This window comes from Triticum aestivum, chromosome 1B (assembly GCF_018294505.1).
Source record: "Triticum aestivum cultivar Chinese Spring chromosome 1B, IWGSC CS RefSeq v2.1, whole genome shotgun sequence".
NCBI lineage: Eukaryota > Viridiplantae > Streptophyta > Magnoliopsida > Poales > Poaceae > Triticum > Triticum aestivum.
Window position 1 is genome coordinate 459,253,741 of NC_057795.1, and position 12,252 is coordinate 459,265,992.

A 12,252-nucleotide genomic window follows, 5' to 3' on the forward strand; every position below is an offset into this window, starting at 1 on the left:
TCATTGGTGCCTCTTCGATGATGTGTGAGTACTTCATTGTAGACCTACGGGTCCGTAGTTAGTAGCTAGATGAATTCCTCTCTCTCTTTTGATTGTCAATACAATGGTCTCTTGAAGATCTATTTGATGTAACTCTTTTTGCGGCGTGTTTGTTGGGATCCGATGAACTTTGAGTTTATGATCAGATCTATTTTACCCATGAAAGTTATTTGAGTCTTCTTTTGATCTCTTATATGCATGATTACTTATAGCCTCGTATTTCTTCTTCAAATCTCTGGTTTAGTTAGGCCTACTAGATCGATTTTTCTTGCCATGGGAAGAGGTGCTTTGTGATGGGTTCGGTCGTGCGGTGTTCTTTCCCAGTGATAGAAGGGGCAGCAAGACATGTATTGATCGTTGCCATTAAGGATAACAAGATGGGGTCTATTCCTACATGAATAGATCTTGTCTACATCATGTCATCGTTGTTATTGCATTATTCCGTTTCTCCATGAACTTAATACACTAGATGCATGCTGGATAGCGGTTGATGTGCAGGGTAATAGTAGTATATGCGGGCAGGAGTCAGTCTACTAATCTTGGACGTGATGCCTATATAATGATCATTGCCTGGATATCATCTTAATTATTTGAAGTTCTATCAATTGCCCAACAGTAATTTGTTTACCCACCGTATGCTATTTTTCTTGAGAAAAGCCACTAGTGAAATCTACGGCCCCCGGGTCTATTCTTCTTCATATTTGCTTTCCGATCTATTATTTGCCACTTATATTTTCAGATCTATATTTGCAAAAAACCAAAAATACCTTGCTGCACTTTTTATTTGCATCTTTCATTTCACGTTTTATCAAGATCTATTTATCCAATCTATCACAATTTTTATCCCGTCAACGTGACAATTTCTGGCACCGTTACCCGAAAGGGATTGACAACCCCTTTAACACATCGGGTTGCAAGTTTGTTCTTTGTGTGCAGGTACCATTTACATGGTGTTGCTTGGTTCTCCTAATTGATTGATACCTTGGTTGCATAACTGAGGGAAATACCTACCGTAGTTGTGTTGCATCATCCCTTCCTCTTTGGGAAAATACCGATGTAGTTCAAGCGACATCACTGAGCACTCACTCAACGTGATGAAAGACGCCAAGCTGGTCAAGAAAACCCAACTTCGTTTCTCCGTGCCCAAGCACAAGTCTTTCAAAGAGGAGATTGCTCGCTTGAGGGCAGCCGAATTCATCAAGGAGGTCGAGATTGCTAGGTTGGAGACTCCTAAGCGGTAGTAGTCTTCGACAAGGAATCAACTTATGATTTGCCGCCGAAAATTTCATGAAGGTTTGGATATGCTTCGGAGTCTGCTATCACTAGTGACTGAGAATCACATTCGTTGTTATGCCTCACACAAGGAGAATAGAGTGAGCCTTCGTGGTGTTGGTGTGCCTTTGTGGTAACACCCTACCCTTCCGCCGGTTACTAGATTCCCTCCAAGGAAGTGAAAACCAGAATACATCCTCGTCTCCGTGTTTTGGGTTATCTCTAACCCTAGCTTCGTACTTGTGATTACTTTGGTCACTTGGCCTCGCATTCACCATTACTCGTTGGACTCATTATATTATATTGATTTTCTCATCGTAGCAACTGTTTAGGCCCGCCTTTGTACTCCACATTGCTTAACTTTTTAATAATTGATTTGGAATTGTATCCATCCGCCTCCCTTTAGGTCCATCTCACTCCTTTCAGCACTGACTAAATTGGGTGCCAAACATCAGAGAGAGAGAGAGAGAGGTGCTAAGTAAGAAGACTATAATCGGTTCTAGTACTTGAACCAAGTTCTAAGAAAGAGTGGGGCCCAAGCTAATTCAATTTGCGAGAGAAAGGTACACAATGGAAAAAGTATAGTATTATGAAATGTGGGCCAAGAAGTAGGTGCTAAGAAAAAGTTAATATTTGAGTAAATTTAGTTCTTTGAGCTGGGTTCTAGTAATTTTCTTAGAACGAACCTAGGGAAATCAGGTGATACCACCACTCAAAGACTCCCATGCTCCCATTTTGAAGAACTCATACTTATATGTTTGACAAGATCAACAGGGATCGTTACCCCGCATCTCCACAAAGGGTCAGTGACCCCCCCCTCCCGATCGTCTCATCTAGGCGACTCGGGCGGGATCCCGAAGCCATCATCGCCTCCCCTTTCCACCGCCGGCTCACATCGCCGGTGGCTGGCGGCGGCGGGACTAGCACCTGAGCAACCTTGCTTCAGCTGTGACCCCCCTGTGCTCTCCACGCTATTGCTATTCAAACCACCATTGACTCAGCGACACCACTTCTTCCACATGCATGCATCACCGACCTGTTGGGCAGGTCGGATCCCTACTACACTGGTGTAGTCGGATCTGGTTTCGCCGCATCCACACCCAGTTCATACCACTCCCAGGCGTTAGATATGCGGCAGCGGGGTAAGCCTCATCCAACTGGCCTTCGGCCTGTGGCGATCCCCGAAGTGGTGCGTGCGTTGTGCTGGCTCGTGGTCTTTAGCGCGCAACTCAGATTCAACGCATCGATGTGCGGTGCCCCCCCCTGCTTCCTCATCTTCTCGACAACCTCCTCATCTACCTCCTCCTCGTGCCCTTGCGCGATGTGCGCCCTGTCCGTCGCCCTACATCCTGCTCGGCTCCTGTCTGAGCTCCATCACTGTCCCTACATCGACTTGGCTACTGACATAGGTGGTGTCCCCACTCCTTCATGCATCTTGTCTGCAACGACCGCCGTGCAGGACCCGCTCAGTCCTGACCATGCTGGCGGGGGTGACGTGGATCTTATTGTGTTTGAGGCTGGGCGCATAGTCGACATGTGCCTCTGCTCTAGATCCACATATGCCGCTCTCGGCTTCAACCTCCCCTACCACATTGCACTTGCGTACAGCCCCATCAAGCCCCCCAACATTGGCGGCCACCAGTCACCGATCTGCAATCATAGCGGCTGTTGCGACCTGTTGCCTTACCATCGGGCTGGATCATGTCTTGTTCCGAGAGTAATCCTTGTTGCCCCGAGCGTCAGTTGACCACAACAGCTCTAGGCCAGCGTCGCTTTCCTCCCTCGGGCGTGGTCCTTAAGCTATACCTCATCTGCTAACATTGTCCACAGACATTGTTCACCTTCATGAAGGCTTCATTGTGAGCCCTTCACTGCCATCCATCCGCCCTACCCTTCGCGTGTTGCGTCGCCCTGGTGATGCTTGCTCAAGACCTTCTCATGGTTATCATTGTGTCGCGGTGAGCTTCGTGCTCTTGGTGTTGTCTCGGTTCATCTTTGCTCAATGATGATGCAAGATGCCTCACAAGCTTGCTAATCGTTCCAATTTTCTGTGGCGGAGCTTCAAGTCAAAGTTCGTATTTGCTATGGCACTTGTTGATTGTGGACGCTCCTGAGCCGGGTTGTTTGCAAAGTCTTGGTGTTGTGATCCCTTGTTGACAACCAACATCTAATTGTGTCTCTCATGGTGATGGTTTTTTGTCTGCTAGCTAAGTCGTACCGTGTCCTGGGCATCCTTTTTTCTCATCTTCTTTTCCCTTTGTTCATGTACAATTTTTGGCCCAGGTTTCCTCATAAAGAGGGTCAACTTGTTAAAGTTTTCAATCCAGTTTTCAAGTCAAAACCAAAATGGGTGGCTCTTGCCTTTGGCCTCTTTTAAGCAATATATCCACTGGGGAAGCTCTCCTCCTGGTGACCTTCAAAGAAAGATGTTTCACAATTTTTTTTATGAAGGTTCACAACACATGTGTCTACAACTCCTAAGATATTCATATGCAAATCCGGCTACTCATATTGGATTTGTCTTTTTTTTTTGTTTCTCGATGTGTACTTTTGATGTTGGCTCTGATTTTTTTAGTGGTTACAAACACATATCTTTTGAACGTTCATCTTTTTATGATTTTTTAAAAAATGAATGCGTTTTCTTCTTTCAAACTGAGAGCACGAGAGCATTTTTTTTGAGAATGAAAAAACAAACAAATTGCTAGCGAAAAAAAAACCCGAATGAAAACAGTGCTGAGGAAGCAATGGTGACTGAGGCCTCGGGGTCCTACGCGGAAATTGCTAGCGGAACTCTGAAACTTGCGCCGCTTTAACCACTCTCGTGCGACCTTCTTCCCCCCACCCTCCAGATCTCGCCAAAACTCCACCGGAACGGGCGCGCTCCCGGCATTTTCTCCACAGCCCTCGTCGCGGACGAAGGCAGTAGATCCGGCGGACGGCGGCCCGGCGCATCTCCTCGCCTGCGAAGGTATAATTCCCCAACCCCTCCCCATCCTCCTCCTCCTCCAGTCCCCCTCCACTTCATTCTCCCCCCGTCGCCTCCCCTTCCCTCTCCTCCCCGTGGCTAGCCCCTCGCTTCCCTTCCGCCGGATCTGCCCGTTGCTCCCCTTCCGCCCGTGAGTACTGCTTCCCGGCCCACCGATCTCCCACTCCTCCCAGTCGCCCGCTCCCCTGATCCTCCTCGGGCTCGTTTGTTCAGATTAGCGTCCCCAGGATGCCGGATCTGAGAGGCCTAGTGTTATTTACGATGTGCATTTTGTCGGTGAAATCTGGGATGCTTACAGTTGTTGGGTTGGCCGTGTTGGATGTGAACTTGTTGAGTATATTGTTGCCTGCCTGATGCACCATGTATTTTTCATATGCGAAGCAGTTTGACAATAGTTTGCACAATTGAAAATCGTTGCGATATTTGTTTCAGAGATGAAAAGTTTGTGGTATTGGTCGCTGGTGGTCAAATTGGTCCTGCATTAGAGCTGAGCGTTGTAATGCACAATGTAATGTCCACTAGTAAAAGATGAATAAACCATGTTTTTTCTCCAAATCTGAGAGATGGGATGTACATGTTTGAATAAAAGGTTCCACTTGCCTGATTGCATCCATCGAAATTTGTCCTTGCCTCAGTCTGATGGCTAAGATCAGACCCCACCACACTGGCACTCATCTTACAACTCCCCCAGTGTCTCGCCTGATCAGATCCACTCCCTGAGATCTGAACCCGTGCCACCATTTCTTCGTTTCAACCGGTTGCCCCTCCCCATCCTCTGGCAGCAGGCAGACGAGCTTCAATGTGAGATCTGTTATTACCATCCTCGCCGGGCATCTTTACTTTGTTGTGATCATTCTCATCCAGTTCTTCCTTCCTCTCCGACCCATCCAGTTGGTTGCTGACTTGTTTGCTCCATGGTGGAGCACTAACACTACAAGCACTTTACTTGAAACCATTCCGGTGGTGGGGGATCATATAGTTATTGATCACGTTAGCGACCCGCAAGTTCGTCTTCTTGCTGAGTGCTAGTTTACCATTTGATGATGTGTCAACTGTCTGAACCGATCATGTTAGTGACCCGCTAGAACCAAACAAGTAAGGGAGTCAATCATCACAACACAATTCCCTGCAATTCCGTTCCAAGTACATCTGCAATGTCATTCTTGAACCAAGCAAAAGTGTATTGGATTGAGGAATATGTTCAGCAGCGACCAGCGATTTTGTTGCTCTAAAGCTTGAAGGGCTAGTAATAAGTATATGGCTCCTAGTGATGCAATTACCTCCTCTTTTCTCCGCTTAGTGTTGGTTTTGCTGGATGATTGTTTGCTGATGCATTATTCTTTCTTCTACTGGCAGGTGCATAGTTTGCTGGCTTGTGTTAGTTCGGGGGACCAGCAAAGTTACTGAAAATGGTATGGTGAATTGCCTTGAGCCTGTCAATCTGCCTGTGAATAACCAGTTAGATCTGAGCTCTCATGGTGTTTTTTGTTGCCATGAACATGTTAAAAGTTTTCTTTATTGCTCATATTAAGTCTGCCTGACCTTTATTGCAAGATAAATTAAAAAAAGTAGTCCCACTTTATTGTTTGAAGGAACTGATTGTTCTCATGTACCCCCAGGTGGTTCTTGCTGCTTCCATCATCTCAAAATCTGGAAAAGGTGCGATGAGTTCAAACATTTCAGTTAGTGACGGAATATTCATGCCAATCCCCAAATAAGTTGATTCATTTTGTTCTTTTAATATAGCATACTCCCTCTATCCATCTATATAGGGCCTAATGCATTTTTTGAGGTTAACTTTGACTACATGTTAGAGCAATAATATATGACATGCAAGTTACACAAAGCATACCGTCAAATTCATATGTGAAAAAAGCTTCCAATGATATAATTTTCACATTATACATCTCAGGCAATCTCGAAAGATGCATTAGGCCCTATATATATGGATGGAGGGAGTATAATTTTCAGTCAAGGTTTACTAACTGAAGTGAACTACTCCCTCGGTCCCATAAATAAGATATTATTACAACCAATATACTCACATATTGATTGTAATAACATCTTATATTATGGGATGGAGGGAGTAGCTATTATCGTAATGCTGGATTAGTACATTGTTAACTTCTATATTCTGTGAGTTTGTATAGCAACAGGGCTACTTTGTGGTTAACGTTTCCTTCAAAACTTTACATTGCAGCACTTGTTTCGAGACAGTATGTTGACATGTCTCGAATTAGGATCGAAGGATTACTTGCAGCATTCCCAAAACTTGTTGGAACTGGGAAGCAGCACACTTATCTTGAGACTGAAAGTGTCCGTTATGTTTATCAACCTATTGAAGGCCTATATCTGCTGCTTATTACAAACAAGCAGAGTAACATTCTTGAAGATCTGGACACACTGAGGCTACTATCCAAGCTTGTATCCTATTTTCATATCTTCAGTTTTGCAGTTTTATAATCCTACCTTATTAGTAAATCCATTAAATAATACATGAAAAAGGCGATATTTTTTGTAATGTATTTGTTCCCTCATGATAACTAAACAGCAGATAGTATATCTTGACTTTTGGTTGTGGATATTGTCAAGGAAAAATACTAGGTTAACACCATTCTTTGTTGATAAATTATACTTAAAAAATATAAATCATGTGTAAGAGCGGGGTGTATCTACCCACCATTGTGTATGCTGCTATGCTGTGATTTTTTTGTTGTTGCAATAATTCAGTACCATGGTCTCCTTAACATTTATAAAGGTGCCTGAGTACTCTTCTCTGGATGAGGATAGTATCTGTAAAACAGCCTTTGAGCTTATATTTGCATTTGACGAGGCAATCTCTCTCGGAAACAAGGAAAATGTGACGGTGCAACAAGTCAAGCAATACTGTGAGATGGAAAGCCATGAAGAGAAGGCGCATAAGCTGATGATGCAGAGCAAAATCAATGAGACTAAAGATGTCATGAAGAAGAGAGCTAGTGAGCTTGACAAAATCAGGGTATACACTACACTTTTCTCTATATTAACACTATGTATTCTACCTTGGAGGAAAAAATGGCATTTAATTTAGCGAGCTCTGGGCATTAGGAAAAAGAAGACACTGTAATTTCTAGTTGGTTTGTATGGGTTATTTGGGATATATCAGCTGTCAATTTTGCATCAGCTTAGGTCTATTATAGTTGGTATCAGCTGCTTCAGTCTCGTATGTTTGCTTGGGTCACACTTTTACAGTTAGCCAGTAAGCATGTCTTGGCTAAGCTTTCTTTTTTTCATAACTAATTTCTGTAACATTAGAACTTGTAAGCATATGTAGGAGAATTTATTATGGAAGTGAGCATTGCTAGCAAACTTGTATTATAGCCAAAGGAAAAGTGCCAATTACTAAAATGACAGCGTGATTTTGTATATTATTGTTTAAATCGCAATTGCATTTCATCAATTACAGCACTCTTACCATACTGTTTATTGAGCATTATTTTGATCATGCCTTGAGAAATACTTTTTTCTGGTTGGTGTTGATTCAGATGGAGAAAGGCAAACTTGACAAAGGAGGATACTCATCAATATCTGGTCCCCGCGTTATTGAAAAAACTTTCAGCGACATGAACATTAGTGGTACTGGCTTTGGAAGTGGTTCTGGATTAAGTGGAATAGGCGCTGATATGGACTCATTCGCGAGTAAACCCAAAGGTGGTAACTTAAGGCCTCTTTGTCTTTTAAGCAAATAGTTGTCTCACATGAATATGATATAAGTTACTCATATTAATGAAAAGTTACTGTTACAAATCATGTTTTGGGATTGGTTAACACCTTTCCTTTGTGTTGTTTGCATGTAGTTGTATTTCACTGTGGTGTTCTTTTCATGTATATGAAATACATTCACCTAGCCTGTTACACCCGTCCCATAAAACTCAAGTCTGTTTTGTGTACACAATAGGGAATGCTAGAGTTTATACTATTCTTGAAAATAACTCAGAGTTTACCTACTGCAGCACTTCCATTCATGCTATGACGTTCCATATGAGTATTTTAGATTCATTAGTATAGTTCTTAATTATAAAAACATACCCGCCTCTTGATTTCTCCTGTTTGTGCATTTCATTGTTGGTTATGTGCTGATAGATAAGTCTCTGGGTTTCTCGGATATGCCAAGTAGGCAAGTTTTATTCAGGTCTTTGAAGACAGAAGTTTTACCCCTTTGTTAATGCTGGGCAGCTATATTACCTGCCTTGTAGTATTGTTAGAGAGAGTTCAGGAAGCTATATCACAGACATTTTTGGTCTAATTCACAGCAACATGTCTACAGGTCGTCCATCAGCTGCTGCTACTGCTCCTGGCAAAGGTTTTGGTATGAAATTAGGCAAATCACAGAAGACAAATCAGTTCCTAGAATCTTTGAAAGCTGAAGGAGAAGTCATTTTGGAGGATGTACAACCAAGTGCAGTTTCTTCAAGGTCCTCGCCTCTTATACCAAGCGATCCCATCACAGTGACTATTGAAGAGAAACTTAATGTAATAGTTAAAAGAGATGGAGGTGTTAATAACTTTGATGTGCAAGGAACCCTTGCTCTTCAGGTCCTTAATGATGCAGATGGATTTATCCAGTTACAGGTATTATTTTCCTGGACTTCAACCAACAGTGCATTTTATTTTTATTGTCAGTTAGTTTGTTACCGCATTATACACTTATTGAACAGACTGGTCCTCTTCTGTTGTGGCAACATTCCAGCTAAAATAATTCTTGCATGGCCCATCTATTGCATGTGAATACAATATCGGTCATTTTCACACGTTATGACATTCATATTCATTTATGTTGAATGTATTTATTGATGATGTTAATCAGAGCAATAAAATCTTGTTGTACACTATTATGCATTATGGAGTGGCCCACCACAATTTATTGGAGCTTAAATTTTTCATATGTGATGGTGCTGTACAGATCGAAAACAAAGATGTACCTGGACTCAGCTTCAAAACACACCCCAATATCCACAAGGAGTTGTTTAACAGCCAGCAAATTGTTGGAGCAAAAGATCCAAACAGGCCTTTCCCAAGTGGTCAAAATGAAACACCACTTGTGAAATGGAGAATCCAGGGGATGAATGAATCGGATTTACCTCTGTCAGGTGCGCAATCACTTTATTCTGTTGTGGTATTCTATTAATTTGGACATTCTGTAATTCGTCTTGTCTGTGTAGTTAACTGCTGGCCCTCAGTATCTGGAAATGAAACCTATGTCAACATTGAATATGAGGCTTCAGAGATGTTTGACCTGAACAATGTTGTCATATCTATTCCTCTGCCTGCACTTCGGGAGGCTCCAACTGTTAAACAGATTGATGGAGAGTGGAAGTAATGTTTCGAGCTACTCTTTTGTTTGTTTCCTGATATGTTTCAGTTACTAGAATATCTTGCAGAAATTATTAGTGACAATTTTCTAATGTACATGAGAATCATGCTTGCAAATCCAGTTGCATGGTGTTATACAGTCCTATTATCACCCCACTCCCTTTTTTGATAATATGGTCGATGTTATATAAACTGGTTGTGTTGAGCTTAAAAAATAGGTAGTGATGACCTGCATTCCAACCATCGTCCTTACAACTGTTGTTTCAAACTAGTAAGGAGTGGACATTGAGGAAATAAAGCTCTAGCATCCTACTCCCTCCTTCCTAAATACTCCCTCCGTCCGTGAAAGCTTGTCCCTCAAATGGATGTATCTATGCAGCTTGTCCCTCAAATGGATGTATCTAGCATAGATACATCCATTTGAGGGACAAGCTTTTTCGGACGGAGGGAGTATAAGTCTTTCTAGAGATTTTAATATGAATTAGATACAGATGTATATAGCCGTAGTTTATAGTAGATTCATTCATTTTGCTCCGTATGTAGTCTATATTGGAACCTCTAGAAAGACTTATATTTAGGAACGGAGGGAGTATATGTCAATATGCTTGATAGAAGTAAAGAAACTGTGGTTCATTTTATTGCTTTGATTTCGTTGTTGCGGAATGCAATGGCGTTCAGCTGCTTATATTTGTTGCTTCTCTTCCTGTTTGTTATCTAACTTCTCCTTGTGTGTATAGGTATGACTCAAGAAACTCTGCATTGGAATGGTCCATCATCCTTATTGATCAGTCAAACCGCAGGTGGATGAGATATGTTATTTCATTGACTCAATAGTTTTTGCTACTACCTAGTTAAACCCTGTTTTACTAACCAATGTTTATGCCTTCTCAGTGGGTCGATGGAATTTATTGTTCCCCCGGCCGACCCGTCAACATTTTTCCCCATCTCTATTGGATTTGCTGCTTCCAATACTTTCAGTGATTTGAAGGTTAGTTAGTTCTACTGTAGTGTTTGGTTTTGACTGCTTTTTTTCTTTCTGATTTCCCCATTTATTTATATGGTTTTCTGGAAAAAATTCAGGTCACTGGAATTCATCCTCTGAAGGAAGGCAACCCTCCAAAGTATTCACAGAGGGTCCGTTTGGTTGCTGCGAACTATCAAATAGTCTAAAAGCCATAATTAAGGTCGTTACTGCTGTTTCTTGTTAGTGGCACAAGGAGTATAATTTTGCATCAAATTTGTTTAAAAATGTGTGATTTGGCCTGTCCCATACATAGCGTGTCGCACCATTGAGAAATAAAAGCATGAATTCTCCTGTACCCTGTTTCTAGTATTTCTTGCGAGAATGCTGTTTCTGTTTCTTACATGAACTGTTGGGTCTTTGAATCTTTGCGCTCTGCTCCACTACCAAAATTTCATTATTAAGCAGAATGAGTAGGGAACGAATGTTCCGCCTCGAACCGCTCATCATTCAGGAGAGTTACTTTTCTTTTCTCTTAGTGCGATGAGCCTAAAGCTTTACGGTTATGACAAGGTGCTTAGCCAATAGCCACCACAGCTTCAGCATTCAGGTAGGGTAATCTTATCAAACACTACCATTTCCCAGGCTGCGTGCTTTTGTGTAGCATTTTCAGCTTGCAAGTTGTGATGATCTCTCTCAGCCCAGAACTTTCCCCTAGCAGAAATGCTTACCCCTACCTTTTACCGGAAGAACAGCCAAAGGAGCACCGATCGTCGTCTACAGCATTCTATGAACCACCCTGCCTTTTTTCTTTGAGGGGAAGAACCACCCTGCCTTTAATATGGTCCTTGATCAGTACCAAAGTGAAGATCTGTCCTTTATTTTGAGCCGCGTGTCAGGAACCTGATGATGATTGGCTCAATTTGCATTGTCACACTATGAAATTCAGAGGGAAATTGGCCAGCGATCTAGGGTTTATATTGCTCAAGAGAAGGGGAAAGTAGGGTAGCACGCCACAGGCGGCTTTAGGGCAAAGCCCGGTACAATAATCCTGTCCCAAATGAGGAGCGTCGAGTGGCTTTATAGCCATTATAGGGGAGAACGAGGAAGAACGAGGAAGAAAAGGGAGACAGAGCACATGCCGCTCTGGAAAGCAAAACAGTGACAGGTTAAGGCATCACAGCCGTTAGATTACCGATGGACGGTCGACAGCCATCAGCCGTTGGCGAACTGGTAACTGCGCAGGAGAGCCACATGATGATGCATCGACGCCAGAGGGGAAATCCGGCACGCAGAAACAGGGGAGAACCTGACAATTCCCCCCGATTAAGACCGAGCTTGTCCTCAAGCTTGAAACGACGGAAACACCTTCTGGATGAAGGCGGAGTCTTCCCAAGTAGCAGCTTCAACTGGTAGGTTAATCCACTTGACCAGCCATCTGACGACGGGTATGCTTATGTTGCCTTGTGGCCTGGGTATCAGCTTTCTGTCTAGAATTGCCTCCGGTTCCATTCTGATTACGCCATCTGATCCCACCAAAGGCAGGTGCTTGGTAGGAACCACTTGGGGGCCAACGTGTTTCTTGAGTTGGCTCACATGGAAGGTGTCATGCAGCTGGCTTCCTTCAGGCAATAGCAGTTTA

The 12,252-nt window shown here is 42.9% G+C and overlaps 1 protein-coding gene across 1 annotated transcript; it reads left to right on the forward strand.

The window, feature by feature from the left end:
* Positions 1-4,005: 4,005 nt before the first annotated feature.
* Positions 4,006-10,968, forward strand: LOC123131601 (coatomer subunit delta-1). The gene is made up of 12 exons (XM_044551262.1): positions 4,006-4,279; positions 5,654-5,709; positions 5,917-5,956; positions 6,498-6,721; positions 7,056-7,295; positions 7,822-7,987; positions 8,604-8,908; positions 9,240-9,426; positions 9,499-9,652; positions 10,387-10,449; positions 10,541-10,637; positions 10,730-10,968. Exons 2-12 carry the CDS (start codon positions 5,707-5,709, stop codon positions 10,817-10,819), a joined length of 1,569 nt encoding a protein of 522 aa, XP_044407197.1. The 5' UTR covers positions 4,006-4,279; positions 5,654-5,706; the 3' UTR covers positions 10,820-10,968.
* The last annotated feature ends 1,284 nt before the right edge of the window (positions 10,969-12,252 follow it).

Bases quoted from the DNA above. Each gene is read 5' to 3' on its own strand.
- LOC123131601 (XM_044551262.1), top strand. The intron at 8,909-9,239 runs GTATTATTTTCC...GGTGCTGTACAG, and splicing joins ATGGATTTATCCAGTTACAG to ATCGAAAACAAAGATGTACC. The intron at 9,427-9,498 runs GTGCGCAATCAC...TTGTCTGTGTAG, and splicing joins ATCGGATTTACCTCTGTCAG to TTAACTGCTGGCCCTCAGTA.